The sequence below is a fragment of the Muscardinus avellanarius genome (genome assembly GCF_963383645.1).
Source record: "Muscardinus avellanarius genome assembly, chromosome: 11".
NCBI classification, from domain to species: Eukaryota; Metazoa; Chordata; class Mammalia; order Rodentia; family Gliridae; genus Muscardinus; species Muscardinus avellanarius.
In genome coordinates, this window is record NC_137797.1 from 45100589 (window position 1) to 45123226 (window position 22638).

The 22638-nt window shown below is 35.3% G+C and overlaps 1 protein-coding gene across 5 annotated transcripts in view; it reads left to right on the forward strand.

Moving 5' to 3' along the window:
- OSBPL8 (oxysterol binding protein like 8) overlaps nucleotides 1–22638 on the forward strand; it is a gene marked incomplete at both ends in the record, with an annotated part of 109430 nt that overhangs the window by 32201 nt on the left and 54591 nt on the right. For 3 of the 5 annotated variants that reach the window (XM_080705504.1, XM_080705500.1, XM_080705501.1), the window contains one exon: nucleotides 5414–5551. In XM_080705504.1, the coding sequence (XP_080561630.1) occupies nucleotides 5414–5551 (138 nt within the window). Of the gene's footprint in view, nucleotides 1–5413; nucleotides 5552–21417; nucleotides 21563–22638 lie in introns of those variants that run through there. The other 2 variants (XM_080705502.1, XM_080705503.1) reach the window with 2 other exon arrangements.

The following is a 22638-nucleotide window of genomic DNA, read 5'->3' on the forward strand; positions in this document are numbered from 1 at the left end:
TCTTTTATGGACTTGTTTTTTTAGTTGATGTTTTATTTAAAAGTTTCAGCTATGTTGCTCAATAAAAATAGATCTTTCTTTTTAGTGCTATATGCTATTCTATCAAATGCATGTGCCACAGTTTAGTAATCTATTGTATTATCAGCTGGTGAATATTTAAGTTGTTTTGGTGTTTGCTATTATGAACAGTGTTACTAGGAACATTCTTACTTTTATCTCTTAGTAAACATGTGTAAGAATTTTTTTAGTTATAAATCTAAAAGTGGAATCGTTAAACCTGGAGGGTATGCTACACTTCAGTTTTTATACAAGATAGCTCTATACTGTTTTCCAAAGTGCTTATATCAACTTATACTCCACCAACAGTAGTTAAGAGAGTTTAATGATTTCCCCCTCATTAATATTTGATAATATCAAAGTACTTAATTTTTTTGTGGTACTGGGGATGGAACCCAGGAGCATTCTACCTCTGAGCGACACCCCCAGCCCTAATTTTTTATTCTTTATTTTTGAAACAGGTTCTCACTGAGTTGTAAAGGGCCTCACTAAGTAGCTGAGGCTATTCACGAACTTCAATCCTCCCATCTCTGCCTCCCGAATGCTGGGGTTACGAGCGTGCTCCACCACGCCCGGCAGACTAGTTAATTTTTGTCAGTTTTACTGAGTATAAAATACTTATTTTGTTGTGATATTGACTTGTATTTCCCTAATTATTAAGGAGAAAGAACATCTTTTCATGTACTTATTGACCATTCATATTTCTTTTTCTGTGAGATACTATCTGCATCTTTCCCCCATTTTTCTATTATGCTGTTGTTTTTTTCCTAAGTGATTTACAAGACTTATTTTTAAAAATTTTTGATGGTACTGGGGGTGGAACCCAGGCGCTTTTCTACCTCTGGGCTATACTCCCAGGCCAATTTTTTATACTTCATTTCAAAACAGGGTTTCACTAAGTTGCTGAGAGCCTCACTAAGTAGCTGAGGCTGACTTCAAACCTGTGGATCCTCCTGTCTCAGCCCCTCAAGTGTGGGGATTACAGGTGTGCACCACTATGCCTGGCTTAAGACTTACTTCTTAAGAACATTCTGGATACTAACTTTTGTTAATTATATGTATTGCAAACATACTTTCCTGTTTTGTGCCTTTTCACTTTGATTATGAAATTACTTGATTAAATGAATTTATAGTTTAATATAGATTTAATTCTTTGTTTCTTTAGCACTTTGTTATGTCTTTTTAGAGGACTCATTTCCTATCTTAGTTTTCTCTTATATTCTAAAAGTTTTAAGTTTTGCTTTTTTTTTTTTGGTGGTGGTACTGGGGGTGGAACCCAGAGGCTTTCTACCTCCGGGCTATTCTCCCAGACCTATTTTCTATTTTATTTGGAAACAGGGTCTCACTAAGTTGCTGAGAGCCTCACTCAGTAGCTGAGGCTGGCTTCAAACCTGTGCGATCCTCCTGTCTCAGCCTCCCAAGCACGGCTTGCTTTTTGTATTTATTTCTTTAATTTTCATAGAAGTCTTTTTTGTGTGTGATCTGAGGTACAGATAACTAGTTGCTCTATATTGTTAATTAAGTAGTCTTTCTTTTCTCTACCTCTGTTGCATAGGCAAGCTACACAAATATATGGTTGTTTCTGAGAGCTCTCTGACATGTTCTTTAGGTCAATTTGTTTTTCTCTGCATCAGTACCATGAATTTTTAATATCAATAATTTTCTTTATGGCAGCCAGAGAAATTGCCGTATACTTTAAGATAATGAAGTTTCATAGAAATGTAAAACTTAGTTGATTCTATCAGTAATATTTTATTGCCAGGAAATAATAACTTTACTATGCTAGGAAGGATACTAAGCATATGGGAATATAAGGCAGACAAAATGCCTTGCTTTCTTGGAATTTAAGGACAAGTAGAGGAAAGCAGATAATTATATAATTTCAGATAGTGATACAAGCTACAGTGAAAATCATAGGATAAGATGATAGAGTATAGCTGTGGTGTAATGGATAGTATCTGTACAAAAAACTGACTAATAGTTGTATATTAAAATTAAGAACTTATTTATTTAAAAGCACCATGAAGAAACCAAAGGATTATCTGAGGAGATGACCCTTGAGCACAGTCAGCAAATGAGAGGAACTAAGAAAGTAAAACGTGGAGTAGGAGTACTCCAGATAGATGAAAAAGAGATATAAAGGCCCTAAAATTGGCAAGATGGCATTTTTGAGGACTACATAAAGGCCATTAGGACAGGAGGCAAGTGAGTGAGGGAGAGTGGTGGAGAATGAGGTTGGAAAGATAAAAAGGTGTCAGACCCTGTTGATGCCTCAGGCCATGCATTTTATTTTATAATCGTAAGCCATTACTTAGGCCCTTTGCAACTCAGTGAGACCCTGTTATGTAATTAATTAATTTACATACAGGTTAAAAAAGATTCCTAGGGTTTTTCTTAGCTAATGAAACTCTTGACCATGCAAGGAGCAGGGTGGTAAATTGATAGCAATCTGCTTACTCTGGGCAGTAGAAAGGTAATGGTGGCTTGAATCAGAGTAGTAGTTGTGTAAATGGTGAGAAGTGTAGGATTCCAGATAAATTTTGAAGATAGAGTCTAGATTTCACAGGTAATTGAATGTGAAGTGTGAGAAAAGAAAGTGTGAAGAAAAATGAAAGAACACTTCTAAGGTTTTTGGCCTGAGAAAAACGGGGAGAGAAGAATATTGATGCCACTAGCTGAGGTGGAGGCTGATTTGGAATATATAAGCAGAGTCAAGAATGATACTCTAGCCGGGTGTGGTGGCACATGCTTGTAATCCCCACGCTTGGGAGGCAGAAACAGGAGGATCGTGCTGGTTTGGAGCCAGCCTTGCTGGCTTAAGAGACCCTGTTTCCAAATAAAAAGTATAAAATAGGTCTGGGAGTGTAGCCTGGTGGTAGAAGGGCTTCCAGGAACCCCAGTACCACCAAAAAAAAAAAAAAAGAATGATACTCTAGATAAATTTGAGGTATCTGTTAAATAACAAAGATAATTATAAGGCAACTGGGACATAATATAGCTGGAAGTATAAGTTTAGTAGTCGTCAGTCTATCAGGCTGTTTTATTGACTTGGGGGTAAAATAATTTTTTAATATTTGGTTGAAAAGTGAAAGTGCTTTTTATCTTTTAAAACAAAGAGCTAAATATAATTTTAAAAACTTTAACATAATGGAAAACATGTTAAGTAATTTGATTTAAAAGGTAGTGGCAAAAATGTAAATGGGAAGTTCTGGTGAAATTGAAAAATTAAACCATAATGAAGACCAAACCACTTTTTTTGATGCTGCTGTTGTTATTATGGGGCTGCGGATTAAACTCAGGGGCTCTTTGCCACTGAGATATACTCCTATACCTTTTAAATTTTTTATTTTGAGACATGGTCATGCTAAATTGCCCAGGCTTGACTCCAACTTCATATTCTTCTGCTTCAGCTTCTGGGTAGCTGGGCGTGTAGGCGTGCACTGCCATACCCTCAGTCCCAATTACTCTTTCTTCAGATGAAACCAAAGTTTCTAATAGAAATGTAAAGTGAAAGAATGTGGACATGATAGGGCACTGTGGACTTAGGATTTGTTGTTACGGTTTGGAAGATGATGTTATGGTTTGGGAAACTGTCCCTGGAGACCCCTGTTAGGGTCCCGCACACAAATTCCCTCAAACCACAAAAAGATAAAAAAAAAAAAAGCATGGGTTCTTGTCCTGAGCTAAGGATAAATATGCAATAGCCCGGACTCTTGTTGAAGATTTAAAGAAGTTTATTAAAAAGATAGAAATACAGAAGATAGTTATAGCCTCATGTTACCCAGGGGTAACATGAGGGGGTGGTTCGAACAAATTCACCAAAATACAAAGCACGGAACAGACTTTTTATACATGACACCCTCCATCTTGTTCACGTAATTCTGGCATAGTAAAGGTCCCTGTAAAGCTCCTCCCTTACTTTCCTCACCAAGGTGTCTTTCACAAAGGTCAATCCCCTCTTCCCATCCTAGCTAGATTATCTAATTATTATATCGATCTGTCTTTAGAAAAATAAAAGTCCTAGCTCCCCTCTCCTATGGACTTGATAATTACTTTTAGCTAAGTCAATCTACATTTCAATAGCTGTTTGCTTCCTGACCGAAACCACGACTAAGTCTTTCACAGATTTTTCCCCACCCAATATTAATAATATATTAATAATCAGAGCTTTCTAAAATCTTCCCAGGCCATTCCCAATACTGGTATACTGTTCCTTCATTGAATGGTTTTTTTTTTCCATCTTTTTTTTCTTTTTCATTTTTTTTATTGCTCCTCTGTATTGGTAGCTTGGCCAAATAGGTGAAAAACAGCCTGGAGCACTATTTAAATTGATTTTGGGAGCAGCAAGCTTTTAAAAGACTTTAGAACCAAATGGTTCCACCTGGCTCTGAGTCTTCTCTTATTTACTGACAGCTTAGCCTTAGGCAAGGCAACCTCAAGCTTCCCCATCTTTAAAATAGGACTGAGACCTGCTTTCCTTGAAAATTAGAAATTAAAATAAAAATTCTAGTGAATGTAAAATATTTTATATTGCTAATAATTTATATTTTTCTGGTTACTATTGAGACTGGGAGTATCTTTTCTATGTTTTTTGACCATTATTCTTCTGCTAAAAGACTTAATTTTGCCACTGTTCTAATGGCTAATAGAGTTAAGAGCACAGAGAGAGGTACACAGTAAACCTCAAAGTGTCATTCATTGCTGGTTGGACATGTATTTTTGTTTTTATAATTTGTGTAATTTATATATTTGACTCATGCATACCTGTCAATTCCTTTTGGATTAATAGTAAACCAAATTAAAAACAAAACAATCATGAAAATTCATTAAAGTATTGAGTTGGTAGTATGTATGGGGAGAAATGGGTAGCATGGTGGGATCTGGAGGGAAACACACCAAGTGCTGTGTGCATGCATGTTTATATCACTTTGAACCTCACTATGATGTATACTATAATGCACCAATAAAAGTGTAAGGAAAAGCCGGGCGTGGTGGCACACACTTGTAATCCCAGCATTCGGGAGGCTGAAACGGGAGGATCGCGGTTCATGGACAGCCTCAGCTACTTAGTGAGGCTCTTTGCAACTTAGTGAGACCCTGTTTCAATATAAAGAATAAAAAATAGGTCAAGGGGTGTAGCTCGGAGGTCAAATGCCCCTGGGTTCTATCCCCAAACCTGCAAAAAAAAAAAAAAAAAAAAAGAAAGAAAGAAAAAGAAAAGTGTAAGGAAAAAGTGTGGAATTGGTAAAATGAATATAACCACTTAAGACCATTTCAGCCATAATCGTATTTCATGTTATTATGTCAAATACATGTATGACTTTAGTGCTAATTATTTTTCTTTTCTTTTCTTGAGCTGTTGTAGCAAACAGTGACGAATCTCAACTTCTGACACCAGGAAAGATGAGTCAGCGCCAAGGGAAAGAAGCTTATCCAACGCCAACCAAGGATATGCATCAGCCATCTCTTAGTCCAGCAAGTCCTCATAACCAGGGTAAGAAATTATGGTTTGGGGTTTTTTGTTTGCTTGTTTGAGGGACAAGGGAGAATGACATTTTAGGTCTATCATGATTTTTTTCTTTTAAACTATTTGGTTTTGTAGGGGATATTTTGTTTCATTTTTAATATAGTTTTATTGGTGCATTGTAGTCTCATATCCTATGTAGTTCAGAGTGATAGTGCACAATAGTTGGTGAGCTTCTCTTCGGCTTCGTATGTGCATAACACCAATGGAATTGTTTCCTTCATTAATTCTCCTTTTCCACCACCCTCTCCTAGATCACCTCTCTTGCTCCACTGAGGTTTCTTCTTCATTATATCTAAAATTCTTCTTTGTCCCATTTACTCTTTAAGTTCCACATATGAGAGAAAACATATGGCCTTTTACTTTCTGTAACTGGATAATTTCACTTAACATAATGTTCTTCATTGGACCATAAGGTCCATCTATTTTCCCGCAAATAACATAATTTTGTTCTTTCTTATTGCTGAGTAGACTTTCACTTTGTGTATATCTTATAATTTTGTAATCCAGTCATCTGTTGTTGGACACCTAGGTTGTTTTCATAATTTGGTTTTTGTGAATTGTGCTGTTATAAACATGGATAAGCATGTATCACTATAATAGTCTGGTTTCATTTTCTTTGGAAAGATTAGCCTGGAGTGGTATAGCTGGATTGTATGGTGGTTCCATTTCCAATTTTCTGAGGAATCTCCACACTGTTTTCCATAGCAGCTATATTAATTTGCTATCCTACCAACACTGTAGAAAAGTTCTATTTCTCCACATCCCCACCAGCATGTTGCTTGTATTCTTGATGATTGCTATTCTTTTGGGGGTTAGGTTGAATCTCAGTATAACTTTGATTTGCATCTCCCTGATTACTTATGATGTTGAACATTTTTTCATGTATTTGCATTCTTCTTTTGTGAATTGTGTATACTCTAGATATTAGTCCTCTATCATAGTAGTAGCTGGCAAAGATCTCCCATTCTTTAGTCTCTCTTTTTAGACTATTAATGGTTTCCTTTGCTGCACAGAAACTTATTTAATTTAATGCCATTCCATTTATTATTATTCTTATTGTAATTTCTTGAGCTTTGGGGATCTTAATTGAAGAAGTTGTTTCTGTTGTTGTTGTTTTTAACCAATATTTTATGCTGGAGTGTTGATCAGATGCCCTTCTCTGACAATTTAAAAGTCTCTGGTCCAAAATGTGTACATTATCTTTTTATAGTTCTTTTTTTTTTTTTTTTTGGTGGTACTGGGGTTCCTGGAAGCCCTTCTACCTCCGGGCTACACTCCCAGACCTATTTTTACATTTTTATTTGGAAACAGGGTCTCCTAAGCCAGCGCACGCGGCTGGCTTCGAACCTGCGCGATCCTCCTGTCTCTGCCTCCCAAGCGCGGGGATTACAAGCGTGCGCCACCACACCTGGCCTTATTTTATATTTTTGAAACAGGGTCTCTTACGCCAGCGCGGCTGTCTTCAAACCTGCGCGATCCTCCTGTTTCCAGGAAGGAGGATCCTTCCTGTTTCCTCCAAAGCGCAGGGATTACAAGCGTGCGTCACCACGCCCGGCTTTATAGTTCTTTAATGTCCCTTATACTTTGTAACATACTATGTTATTTATTCCTTTCCTTCCTCCCTCTCCTCTCCTCTCCTCTCCTTTCCTTTCCTTTCCCTCCCTGCCTCCCTCCCCCTTTCTTTCTTTCTTTCTTTCTTTCTTTCTTTCTTTCTTTCTTTCTTTCTTTCTTTCTCTTTTTGGAACTGGGAATTGAACCCAGGGGCATTCTACCTCCAAACAATACCTTTAGCCCCATTTTTTATTCATTATTTTGAAATAGGGTCTCACTAGGTTGAGGAGGGCCTCACTAAGTAGCTAAGGCTGGCCCCAAACCTGCCATCCTCTTGTCTCAGCCTCCTAAGTACTGGGATTACAAGCATGAGCTACCATGCCCAATTCTATTCCAATCTTCTGATTTACCAATTTTTCCCATTTTTGCTCATAAAATTATTAAAGATCCCAAAGAACTTCTGTTTATGTGGGTTGTAGCTGTTAATATTTACTGTTATAAATTAAAACTAAGAAATCTGAAATGTTAATTCATTTAAAATAACAAAACCATTACATGTTAATACGAATAACATTTTGTTCCTGTTACCAACACACATTATTTCTTTGCATTTGGAACATTCAAAATCCTTTTTACTATTTTGAGGTCTATAATTGTTACAACCATAGTGAACCTACTGCACTATAAGACATTAACATTCCTCCTGTTTAGTTGCACCCCTGTAATCATAATATCTTCATCATATCTCAGTCCCTTTCTGGCTACAGGTAACCACTATTTTACACTCTATACTTCCATGAGATCAATTTTGAGATAATTTTTTAGCTTCCATAATAAATGAGACATATGGTGTTTGTCTTTCTCTGCCTGACTTATTTCACTTAGCATAATGTCCTTTAGTTCCATTCTTGTTGCTGCAGATGACAATATTTCAATCTTTTTAGGGCAGAATAATATTCTATTGTGTTTCCATACAGCATATTTTCTTTATCTGTTTATCCATTCATAGACACATATGTTGATTCCATATCTTGGTTATTATATGAATAGTGCCAAGTAAACATGAGAACAGAAATATTGCTTCACACCCCAATTTTCTTTTTTTTGGATATATCCCAATATGAAATTACTCAATCATGAATAACATCCCCTTACTGTTTCATAATTTTTACAGATCTTTTTAATTTTAGGCTTAATAAAAGATACCTGTATTGCAACCAAATAGTTGTGATATGATGATTTGATTGAAGTATATAAGTAAAATCTGACCTCACAATATATATATATATATATATACATATATATATACACACACACACACATATATATACATATATATTTACATATACATATATATTTACATATAATTATAGATACTCTTCTTTGATAGTATACCAAAACTTGACTCGTAATAACTTCTTAAATGTTGATTGCAATATGGAACCTGAACTGAAACTATATCAATACATTTCTCATATTCAAAATCCATTGGTCTGTGTGGAACTTTGAATGGTTCTTAACACATAGAAGTTTTGTATCATGTTCTTTAGAAAATATCTGTTCAGTGAATTACACAGATCTTCCAAATATTAACACACTTAAAAATATATTCCAAGGAAGTACATTCTGTCACACAGAATATTAAAACATTGTGTATGGAGTTCAAGATTAATTTTTTTCCTGCTTCAAGGATATTTGTAAATGAGAGATATCCTTTTACTGTGAATGCATAAGTACAAAAAATTCAGTGACCCTCCTACACACACACACACACACACACACACACACACACACACACACCATTTTGGTGTCTGTGTCTTGATTTGGGCTAAGATGCCAGCAGTTTTACCCAACATTGTTTTTGTACTATCAGTTAAAATGTCAATACAATTGAGACAGGGACAAAAGGGCAGATTAAGTCTCAGGACTTAATAACTTACCTGCAAAAATCCTTCCATACCTGCACCCAACCCCAACATATGGGATATAATCCCCCCTCCTATTCTTAAATCAGCCACTGAAACCAATTACAAGATGTCACAAAGAATCTTCCCAAAGGAAGAAATTTCTAAAACAAAACAAAAGAAAAAACTGTATTCGTGACCAGTGGAAAAATACCAAATCCTACTGTGCCTTGGATATTTGATAAAGGGCTAGCCCCTTTTGTTCAGGGCAAGCCTGAATTTCCTCTCAATCAGGTTATTCTCTTTTCCCTCCAGGTGAAGCCTCCCCCCCACTCCATCCTCTCATTCAACTTAAAGCCCTGTCTCATACTCTTTAGCCCAATTTCATTTCTATTGTCACTGTGTCCGAAGTTTCAACCATCTAATCACCATGAAAAAGTATCACAAAACTAGTTTTGACCCTCCCATGAGTTTATGGATCACACTGTCTAGCTCATAGTTGATCAGTTTTGTGCAGTTCATTCTGCTGCTTAGCTAAAGTTTATTTAATCAAAAGTTTTAGCCAGGCATGGTGGCACACACTTGTAATCCCAGCATTTGGGAGGCTGAGACCAGAGGATCGCACTTCATGGACAGCCTCAGCTACTTGATGAGGCCCTCTGCAACTTAGTGAGACTGTTTCAAAATAAAGAATAAAAAAATAGGGCAAGGGGTATAGCTCAGAGGTCCAATGTTCCTGGGTTCCATTCCCAGACCCACACACAAAAAAAAGTTTTGAACTCTCCTGTGGTAAGTCTGATAGTAACAGTATAAAAACTCCAGATTTTTTATCTGAGAGCCTGAATTTGGCATTTTAAAGTTAATATGTGCTGTAGGCCCTCCTCATCTGAATGTTCACTTCTGCCTTTTCACTTTCTGTTATCAAATGTGGTTCAAATTTATTAACTGGGAAATTTCCATTAGAAATAAACAACCTATACATTTAAGTTGAACTCCATTCTGAGTAGTGTGGATGAACTCTGGTGCAATGAAGGAGAATCATCCCTTTGCCCAGCATGTCCATGCTGAATACAATACCCATTACAGGAGGATTAATGTCTTGTTAGTTGTCTGTGTGTGTGTGTGTGTGTGTGTGTGTGTGTGTGTGTGTGTGTGAGAGAGAGAGAGAGAGAGAGAGAGAGAGAGAGAGAGAGAGAGAGAGGGAGGATGTGAGCAAGCGTGCAGATGCATGTATACAAGCATATTCACATAACTCATGGCAGTATATTTATTGTTATAATTGTTCTATTTCATAACTAGTTATTGTTAACCACTCACTGTGCCTAATTTATATAACTTATTTATAAATGAAATAAGGTATGTATATGCAGCAAAAACATGGCATATGCACATGTACGTGTGTGTGGTTCAGTACTATTTGTAGTTTCAAGCATCCACTGGGGTTCTTAGAATGTATTCCCTATGGATAGGGAAAAATAGAAACAGTTCACAGAAGAAGATATGCAAATGACAAATGAGCATATAAAAAATGTTTTTGGACCAGGCGTGGTGGTGCATACTTGTAATTCCCACGCTTGGGAGGCGGAGACAGGAGGATCGAGCAGGTTCGAAGCCCACCGTGCTGACTTAAGAGACCTTGTTTCCAAAAATAAAAAAATAGGTCTGGGAGTGTAGCCGGAGGAAGAAGGGCTTCCAGGAACCCCAGTACCACCACCACCAAAAAAAATGTTTTTGTATTATATTTGAGTTTTAAGAGTTCTTAAGTATATTTTATTATATATTTTGATAGCTATATATTTTGTAACTTCTCTGTCTTTACATGCCTTTTCCTGGACTTAATGATTTCTTTCACAGAGCAAATTAATTAATTTATTTATTTATTTATTTATTTTGCAGTACTGGGGATGAAACTCAGGGGCATTCTACCTCTGAGCTATACCCCCAGCCCTATTTTTTTTTTTTTTTTTGGTGGTACTGGGGGTGGGGGTGGAACCCAGAGGCTTTCTACCTCCGGGCTATACTCCCAGGCCCATTTATATTTTATTTTGGAAACAGGGTCTCACTAAGTTGCTGAGAGCCTCACTAAGTAGCTGAGGCTGGCTTTGAACCTGTGCGATCCTCCTGTCTCAGCCTCCCAAGCGCGGGGATTACAAGCATGTGCCACCACACCCGGCTTCTATTTTTTATTCTTTATTTTGAAACAAGGTCTTTATTTTGGTCTGAAATAAAATGGGATTTGTTTTATACTGATCTGTTTGAGCCTAGTATACTTCAATTGTTTATTAAGAAAGAAATATGTAGATTTACTAGACTTGTTTTCTTCCTTTTCTCTACTTTCAAATAAAGTGAGTGTCAAAGGAGCCTAGAGAATAAATTCTTTCTTTATTTTGAAAACAGAGTTTTAAAGGAACGTACTAAGTAACCGATGCCCAATTTATGATTCTTTCCTACTATTCAGGGATCCTCATTAAATCTTTGTCTTCCCTAAAGTTACAAAGAATGGTTTCTGTGATTTCTTCTAGAAATCTTATAGTTTCAAGACTGATTTATCTAATTTTATTCTTGCTATCATTATTCTAGGTTAGATCTTTATCCTTCTATGCCCACATTACTCAGTACCACAGCCTCTTAACTACTATTAGAATCTTTCCCCACAATATATCAGGTTCATATGTCAGCAAAACAACCAAACAAAAATTTACTTGGGAGGCTGAAACAGGAGGATCACCAGCCTCAGCAACTTAGTGAGATGCTCAGCAACCTAGTGAGACTTTGTTTCAAAACAAAAAATAAAAAGGGCTGGAGGTGTAGCTCAGCAATAAAATGCCCCTGGGTTCAATCCCTAATAACACACACACACACACACACACACAAACACTTTTCCAGGGTGCATCCAATATACAACATTTGGATGCTAGCTATTGAGAGCAAATTACAGCTTCCATAACCTGGTATTCAAGGCTCTTAGTATGTCTACTTTTACTGTATTCTTCCAGTTTTATCTTGAATGTCTCCTCAGGAACCCAGTGAAATGGCTTTCTTCACTGTTCTGTGGCCAGACTATGCTTTTATTTATTCTGCTCTTCCACTGTGGAATGTCTTTATCCCTTCCAGATACATCTCATTCCTGAAGATATTATTTAAATCTCTTTTTCTTTAAGACTTTGGTTATCTTGGTTTTCAAAATTTCCGTATCATCGTTTTTGGGATTTTATAATGTGCTGCCTTATATGATTATTATAGTTGATATATGTGGTCTCCCCAACAAGCAGGTTTGCAAAGGGAGTTAAGTACCTGAAATTATATGCTTAGTACGTGAATAATTATTTACTATTATTAAAAAATTTTATCCATTCTGTATTTTATTGTTTTTGCACTGTCTCCATCATGAGTGTTGACTCATACCAACTTAATGTTAGGTTATCATTACTTATAAACATTCTTAAGTTTTTTGCAATACAATTTCCTCCCATGGCTTTAGGATTTTTGTTTGTTTTAAGAGCTGGGGAGACTGACACTCCTTACTAAAACCTACATATATTCAGATAATGATTTGTTATATGTTCAGATTATAGTGATAAACAGATAATTCAAAAATTGTGTATTTTTCAGATTTTTCTTATTCAAAAGCTAAATATCAGTTTACTTTATAATAGTTTAAGTATCATTATTGTCTGAAATAAAATGGGATTTGTTTTATGCTGATCTGTTTGAGCCTAGTATACTTCAATTGTTTATTAAGAAAGAAATATGTAGATTTATTAGACTTGTTTTCTTCCTTTTCTCTACTTTTAAATAAAGTGAATGTCAAAGGAGCCTAGAGAATAAATTATAGCTCATCTCATTAGTAGGTACTCTGTTCCCTCTGGATAGTGCTTGAGATTGTTACTAAGCTTAATAATATAACTTTTAGCTAACCTATTCTTGGTTGTAAAGACTATTTTGTATGCTTTTATTCTTAAGAAACTTTCAGGTTTAGTGTATTGTAAGAGAATATGATCTTGCTTTGCTAAAAAATAAGTCTGTTTCAAACTAATTTTAAAATGTATAAAATATCAAAACTTTTAGAACACGTTTTCCATAAAAATTGATTTAGACTATGATAGTATTTTTTTCTCTTATCCCTTGGTAAATTCTCTTAATCCTGCAAAATCCCTTCCTTTTGAAAGGTATATATTCACAACTAATAGAAAACTTCAAAGTAGGGAGAGATTTTCTTTGAAATAACATTTCTTGTGTGAAGATCAGATTCCCCAGGGTGACAGTGTTAGTCTTTGCTGGTATGATCTCAGTTGACTAACACAGAGTACCTTCATTTAAGTGGTTCACAGATAAAAGGAGAGACCTAGAAGTCACTTTCTTCCATGAATCGAAGCAATTCTTCCTTTCTTGGTAAGGTATTTCTAGACCAACTCTGATCATGTACAGGACCATCTACACATAATATCTGTTCTTAAATACATTTATTATATTTCATAAAATTGCTTTGCTTGAAAGAGGATTTACAATTTTTTTTACCCACACTAACTTTAACCCCTCTCCCCAAATGCTGTGCTTTTGGTTTGCAGCCATATATTATTTTTGTTAGAAATATGGTAAATTAGAGGTTAGGATGATTTTCTTCTAAACTTATAAGTCCCTAAAGCATTCAATTTCTGAAATTATTTTTTGAGACCTGTTTGTTTTCTGTTTTGAAATTCCTAGTGTTTGAGTAGTTGCATTATATAACTATTAACTTACATATATTAAGTAGTGAAAGTCTGTAATATTTGGCAAATTATTAAAGTAAGAATAAATGTAAAAAATCTATCTTATAAAATGTTACTGTATGTGTTTGACCGTTTCTGCATTTCTACTGAGTAAACTAAAAAAAAATTTGAATGCATTTTTGGAAAGCAAGAATGAATAATCTGGCTTTGTTTTAAGCATCATTACAAAGATGAGGGGAGTCTGTCTTATTCTTGGCAGGTCTTAGTGATTGCTTCTTTAACAGAGTGGAAAGATGAACATTCAGAACACTGCAGGTTATTTTTTCCTGAAAATTACATTTCTAATTCATTTTAAACTTAGATAATGTGAAAGCAGCATCAAACATTACCTGTTCTAGTTACTTTATCCTCCTCTGTTTTGAAAGTCTGAGAAATTGAGATTTCCTTAACCAGAGTAGTAAATAGCTGGTTGCTACTGTTTCCTTTTCTTATAGAGGCAGGCTTTCTGTATTTTTAAATAAATGTATAACAATATCAATATCATGTAATTTACCAAGTAATTATTTGCATAATTTCTGGAAGAAAAGTTTCATGGAAAATTTTTAGTTTTCATTTCCTTTGGTGCTTATAACTTTGAACATAATATAAATTTTAGATTGAAACAGTGAAATTTTAGCAAATCCATCTATTTCCAGGTGAAGGAAGAATGCTCATGACAGATGGACAAATATTTCCTGGGGAAGATAGGAATTTCCTCTGGCTTCCTCTGTCAAGCTGGCTTTTATTAAGCCTGCTTGGTACATAATTATGCACTGGAAAACAAGAAGAAAATAAGGATGATATTCTCAGCCCCGCCTTTATGAATTCAGTTTAAAATCAGGAAGTTTATGGGAAAGAAGTAGTGGAACAATGTAAGGAAACATGAACCTATATAAATAAATCTTCAGTTCCAGTAAATGGCAAAGTAGGTATTCAGAGAATGTCCTAGGAAGAACATCAAAGTGCTGGATGAAATGTTTTAAGTTTTTTTTATTTTTTAAGCATAGTTGAATTGTGTATAAAATAAAAAGAATTAGTAAAAAGAACAGAAGTATCAAAAAAAAAAGTGGTAGTCCAGAGATGGTAAACTCTGGAGCCAGTCTTTTTCCTGACTGGCATCTGCCAATTCCCGAAGGTATAAAATGTGAGTTTTAACAAGAGAAAGAAATAAAAGACTGTGACCTATTCATGATAGAAATACGGGTTGGACATCTTTGGTCATGAAATTAGAAGTCCTCGAGTACAACATTCTTAGTTAATTAACTAGAAAACTTGCTACAGAGAAAGGTTATGAAGTACTTGCCAGTCTTCTTCTTGATTCTAGATAGAATAGGGGGAGGGGAAATCTTCATTGAGAAATCTTAAACACAAGCATATATTTATGTATGCTTAGTGCCAGAATTCATACCATGACTGTGACAAAACCCCCAGTTTAGTTTAAAATGATCTTGTGTTTAGTATACATACATACTTGGAAGAATTGAAACATATCATCCTTAGAGGAGAGCATTTTAAACACAGGTTTTTTTTTTTTTTTAAGAATTACAAGTAGCTCATAATTAAAATCAATTAGAACAAGAAAATACCATCTTTGCCTATTGGAATGACTAAAATTCAGAACATTGACAACTCCAAATTAGTAGCACCACCAAGAAATCCACATATACTGCTTACTATCCAGGTTTGTAGTCTGTACCAACAGTAACAATTACAAAATGTAGTTTGGTGAATGAGAGGCATTATTAGAAGGGTTTTGCTGAGAACCTTTCAGAATTGATGAACAACAACCTCTAGTTAAGGATGCCCCACAATTTCCAAGCAGGAAATTTAAAAATAATAATAGTCTTCATGCTTATATTTGACAGCAAAAAACTTAAGAATAATAACTCTCAAGCAGACAGAAGGAAATAATAAGAGAATAAGTTAAATAGATCATAGACACAGTTGAGAATAATCAGGAAAGACAACACTGGTTGTTAAATAAAGGTAATAAAATTATCAAACTTTTGGCAAGATTAAGGAGAAAAATAGAAATATACATTAGAATGAAAAGGGGACACAACTAAAAATACAAGAGATGTTTTAAAAGATAATATTCTGCACTAAAGCAGCATGTGGTGGGGGAAAGCTGCTCAGGTCATGGCAGCCAGGAAGCAGAGAGGAAGGAGGTAGGGACAGGTATAGTCCTCAAGGCCACACCCCCAGTGGCCTGCCTCCTCCAGCCACCTCTGAACCTTGCTGCATTGGCTCCCCCTGGGACCCAGCAGGGTCACTGGCAGACTGAGGAATTGTGGTAGAGAGGAGCTGGAGCTGGTCACAAGGCCATTCAGGGTCTCAGTTGGTTCCGATGTCTGTGGAACTGTTAGCAGAGGTGTCAGTGAGCATGGCTCCTACCAGGTGGGTTGTCGGGAAGACAGAACTGCCTTTAGACCATGGCAGAGTGCTGAAGCAGTCATGTCAAGGCTGGTGCCATCTTTTTTAATCCCCTGCATTTGAGATGCACTTTGCCAAAAAATGTCTGATGCTGCATCTGGAAAGAAAAAGAGAAAGAAGAGGAAAAGTAAACACCATACCCACGACTGAGATTTTAGCCTTGACCTGTTTATAATCTGAAGCATATGTCTTTTAGACTGATTAACTTTTCTACAAGACTAGACCACTTTTGAATATCACATTGCTGTGTGAATCTTTTGAGAAAAGCTATTACTAACTATACAATTCTGCAATAGTATCTTGATTGTTACATTCACGGGTACCATTAATTTAGTACATTTGCAGTTAACATGGATTTTTGTGAACAGTGTTAGAAACCAGAGCACCTCATTTTAATATTTACCTTATGGGAATACAGTCTCTTGAATTTCATTCAGTTTTCAGTGAACAGGTTCTCACACATGTTGAAAGTTAAGAGCAGAAAGTAGGGACTACTAGTATATCCATAGCTTTCTTTTTCATGCTTCACACAGTTCCTGTGTTCCTAACACATAGTAAGTGCTCATTGAATTTTCTTTTTACTCTGTCTGTATATTTGAAATTATGAAGAACTTTTCATCCAGAGAAAAGTACTGTTTTAACCTTTATACCTAGCCTGAACTGATTTTAAGCCATTCTTTTTGTTTTGCTTGTATGTGCTTTCATTTTATTTTTCAGTACTGGGGATGGAACCCAGGGGCATTCTATCTCCGAGCTACATCCCTAGCCCTAATTTTTATTCTTCATTTTGAAACAGGGTCTCACTGAGTTGCAGAGGGCCTCACTAAGTAGCTTAGGCTGTCCTCGAACCGCAATCCTCTTTTCTCAGCCTCCCAAATGCTGGGTCACAAGCATGTGCTACCACGCCCAGCTGCATGTGCTTTTATGTTGAGAATATATTTAGTGCTGATAATGGAGAATTACAGAGAAATTTTTTGGGGAAGTGTAGGATAGTAAAATTTTCTTGTATAATTTTCAAGCCATAGTTTTATCAATGAGTTTTTTTGTTTTTTGTTTTGGTGGTACTGGGGATGGAACCCTTCTACCTCTGGGCTACACTCCCAGACCTATTTTATATTTTATTTGTAAACAGGGTCTCTTAAGCCAGTGTGGCTGGCTTTGAATCTGCACGATCCTCCTGTCTCCACCTCCCAAGTGCAGAGATTATAAGTGTGCGCCACTACGCCCAGCTTGTTGATGTTTTACTATAGCTAAAAAATAATTTGCTTTAATAGAAGATGGAAATTGAAAGAGAGCATATTGGTGCTTTAAGGATTATAAACTTCTTAAAGCCTACATTTATCATCTTGCGATTTAAGATAATGTATACACACTCCTGTCATATTTTGTCCTAATTTAATCTAATGAATTTCTTGTGAGTATACATATGGTATACTTCATAGAATTTAAAAGGGGTTTCCACCTCCCAAATTTGATTACTTAAGAGATCAGCTACTAGTTTCTTGAAAAACAGAGTGGTCTGGAATTTGTCCAGACAGCCTGTTTAAGTTCTAAAATTGTAGTAAGAAGCTTATTACAGTCCTAATTTTGACTGTATGGAAAGAGAAATTTAATGCTGGGCATTTTCTCTTGGTCTTTAATAGATTCTGTGGAATTTTTTTTACGGTGATCTTTTATGGTATTTCCCTCTACTTGTATGTCTACCATTTTAATATGGAAAGAACTATAAGACCAGATATAATATATGTAGTGGGTCTAGTCAGTGACACAGAAGAAATAAGATTTTAATAATTTTTAAATAGAAAATTTCAAAAGAAAAATTTTAACATTAGTGTTTTTTAATCTTAACCATTATTACCAGTAAGAAATATATTTTATACCATATCTAAAACTTAAGTAAAAATTGAAGCCAGGTGTGGTGGTACACACTTGTAATCCCAGCATTTGGGAGGCTGAGACCTGAGGATCATGGTTTGAGGACAGCCTCAGCTGCTTAGTGAGGCTCTTTGCAACTCAATGAGACCCTGCTTCAAAATAAAGAATAAAAAAATAGGGCTAGGGGTGCAGCTCGGAGGTAGAATGCCAGTGGGTTACATCCCCAGTAACACACACACACACACACACACACACACACACACACACACACACAGTAAAAATTGAAACCTGCAGTGTCTAAAAGTTTCTCCTTTTTTTTTTTTGCCCTAATATAATTGATGGTTTGGCTGCATTACAAATTCTAAGTTAGAAGCCATTTACTTTCAAACTTTGAAAGCACTGTGTATATTTTTAGACTGCTTCCAGTATATTTATGCTTCCAGTATATTGTTGATATCAATAGCCCATCTAATGATTCAGAGGAATTTAGTGCTATGAATTATATGCAAATGGATTATTTGATACTTGTAGGATTAGTTCTCAGCTTTTATTCTAGTTTGTGATTTGTCTTTCTGGATCCATAAGACCATGTCTACTTCTTTATTTCAGGTATTTAGTATGAAATGTTATTGCCCTCTACTGGGTAAATGTTTTGGGGATATATATCCATACTTGTTTATGGTTTTTAGTGTGTGTGTGTGTGTGTGTGTGTGTGTGTGTGTGTGTGTGTGAGAGAGAGAGAGAGAGAGAGAGAGAGAGAGAGAGAGAGAGAGAGAGAGGGAGGGAGGGAGGGAGGGAGGGAGATAGATAGATAGATAGATAGATAGATAGATAGATAGATAGATATGGATGGAACCCAGGGCTATTCTACCTCTGAGTTAAACTCTAGCCCTGTTTTAAAATTTTGAAACAGTATCTCCTTAAGTTACCCCTGGAACCTGTAGTTCTTCTGTCTCAGCCTTCCAAGTACTGGGATTACAGGCATGCACCACCATGTCAGGTTCTTGTTATATTCTAAAAAAGAAAACAAAAAACATCTAGCCAAGGCATGGTGGCACATGCCTGTGATCCCAGTACTTGGGAGGCTGACATAGGAGGATCACAGGTTCCAAGTCAGCCTCAGCAACTTAGTGAGACCCTGTTTCCAGATAAAAAGTTAAAAGGGTTAGGGATGTAGCTGGAAGGTAGGATGTCCTAGTGTTCAATCCCCAGAAACCCCACACACTCATACATACACATGAGGGGGGGAAAAAATACTCCATTCCTGTGTGGTTACTTGAGTATTAGGAGGGAACACATTAATTTATATCTTCATTTTGCCACTTTAATCTGGAACTTTTCTAAACTTTATATACATATTATTTAATTTGATCCTCCTTGTATTTTTTATACAAGGAAACAGCAGCCCAGGGAAATTAAGTAAATTGCTCTAGTTCATCCAGCTAGGATAAAACTGAGAATGGCACCCAGTTTAATTTCAAATTCACTTAACTATGATAGGATAATGCTATTTTTTCATGATGTTATGATCTTACTGCCTTGAAAGGCAAGTACCATTGAATGAATTAATTATAATGATTTCTTTATTGTCTACCATTAATGGCAATTTACATTTTGTGACATGAAAAAACAAGAACAAAAACTGCCAAGTGTGATAGTACATACCTGTAATCTCAGTACTTGGAAGGCTGAGATAGATCACAGGTTCGAAGGCAGCCTCAGAAATTTAGTAAGGCTCTCAGCAACTTAGTGAGACTCTGTTTCTAACTATCAAATAAAATAGGTCTGGGGGTCTAGCTCAGAGGTAGAATCGCCTGGATTAAATCCCCAATACCATATAAAAATAAAAATAAAAAAGAACAAAAATTCCTCAAATCATAAACCCACTAGAGTTCTTTATATTAACTATAAACATATTTTCCTACTGAGTTTGGAATTCCTTTGCCACCCCCCAAATGTCATTGTACAGGAAATTGATGATTTTTTAAAAATTAATTACTCTTTGTAGTAAAGAGAAACAGTCTTAGATTCATGGGATATTGTGTATGCATGGTAGAGAACCAGCCCTGAAATATATGCATAGTAGGGAAGGACATTGAAATCTTATAAAGTCCCTATAAAAATAAACCACTAAGTAATGTGTAACTGAATTTGTTGTTGAGTGGGTGGATTTCCAGGTTGAAGGTAAAAATTGTGATCAGGTAGGTAAATCTAATATATTTTAATAGACCAATTAACCAGAGCTTCTTAATTTGGATTTAGGGTAGGGTAAGGTAAATAAATGGATTTTAAAAAAATTAAAAAAGGATTCTTTGGAATTTTAAAAATTAGAAATAAAGAGATGACATAGTGGATAATGGTGGGAATAGAAAAATATCCATTAGATTTCATGATGGTGGAGGAGGGCCATACTAGGCACTTAGTTTTAACCACAGTAAAGAAAGGTATTTCCATTTATTACTATGATAATAACATTGCCCTTTTTTATAGAAGAGTTTAAGTGAAAAAGCTTATCGGTAGATTATATATTTTTAAAAGCTTAAAGAACTGTAGTAAGTCATATCTGTTTCCAGAGAGCATGTATTGGAGCATACAGCATTATTATGGTGTCATTTTAATCTTCTGTGTTGATTGGTTTGCATTAATACTGTCTTAATGACTCATATATATTAGCCAGAGGTTAAGCTTACATGTTTATTCTCTGCTTTTGCTTTTGGAATCCACCAAAATTGTACTTGAAAGAATATCTTTCCTTATGAATTCTTAATCATGGCTGAGGCGAGCAGCAGGTTAGATATAAATCTAGAAGCTTCAGGAAAGATAAAAAGTGTTATAGTGATATCCATTTCTGAAGTAAGCAAACGCTGGAAAGAAAAGAGTCGGAAGAGGAGGGAAGTGTGGCCGGATACTACAAAAACATAATAGATGTGATAAAAGGCTTGCCTTTTTGAGAAAAGAAGCCGGCTTTATTACTTCACCCTGAATTGCTAAGTATTGATCTTGCTTTGTTTTCTAAAGCAGCAGTCCAGCGCAGGATGTCATTTATTTGGTAAAAAGGTAGAATGTTAGTCGAATAACCTTTTTTTTTAATCAGTTCATTTTTTAAAAAATCAGCAGCGTGACTTAATGCCTTTCCTTTCAGTCTCCTCTGTTTATTGCTGATTTGACAGTCTCTAGTCCTCCTTTGCTGTTAAATGTGTGTGTCCTTTGTTTGTGCTGGTGGGTTTTGCTACTTTTGGATGTGAGAGAAAAGCCTGTCTTTGCCATATTGGTCTAATTAGCCTTCTGGATGAGCATATACATTAAATAGACCTTTTAAGCCATGAAAGAAGAGAGCTCACAACAACGTAGATTTTCTTCATGTACTGGGGTTTCGCCTGTTTTATTTCCTCCACGAATTGATGGCCGAAAGCTTGTCCGGAATGCTTCATTTGGAGGATACAATGAACTTTCTCCTTCATTGCCAGGTTTGTTTGTTTAATCTTACATTCTTGTCTCAATTTCTTGCAGACTTTTTATTAAAATAAAGCAAGCATTTGAACATCTTAAAATTGTTTTATTTAGACAAAATAATTCCATAGTAAGAGCTTAGGTTTCAATAACTACTTCTATATGGCTTGGCTTTTCCATATTTTCTCTTATAGTCTCTTCAGCTGAAACTTGAGAATGAATGATTCAGGAAAGTAGACGTCTTGAGTGTTCATAGCATACATTTTTGCTTTACTTATAGAAGTAAATGTGACCCTTTGATAAAATTAAAGCCTTTTTGAATTTGTGGTAAATGGAAAAATTAATAAACAAATTTCCCTGAGGTTTTAGCAAATGAAACCTGTATATTTAACATTGATATCTGAACATTTTCTGCACAATATAAACTATAATGATAAGGTTTAATCTTGCTACTGTTACCTTAATCTATTATTTCAAGCCCTGAACTAAAGTGAAGCTTTTTACCTAGCCATAATTTTTAAAATACCTTGCTTTTTTCTTGTTAGATATATTTGTGACTAATTTTTGCTAAGAAAAATTCTATGCTATTTTTAGAGTAATACTTATTAAATTAAATCAGGCATTCAACAGCTATTATTTAGCCATTAAATAATTAGTCAATGAGATATAGACATAAATTGGCCTTTTATTTGAAAAAGATTTCTTGTAGCAAATATTTAGACATGCCTTAAATGTAGATTATCTTTTATGTATTTTTTTCAGGTCTTTAAACCTTCTGCATAATTTTGTCTATTCTTCTAAGATTATATTTTTTAATAAAATATTATTTAGTATTCACAGCAATTTCGTATTCACAACAATATTGACTGAAACTACTGCCACCTTTAACCTTTTATATATTTTTTCTGATGCTTATGTTTTGTTGAATTTGAATTAAATTTTCTTTTATATTTATCTTTATTCTTGGCTTTTTATGAATATTTATGCACATAGGTGATATAGACTTTTTTGAGGTAGTAAAACATCTTATACAGTGTGTTCACCCAGGTAGTTAAATTATTATAAATTCACTGATTTTCTTTTCTTTTCCAAC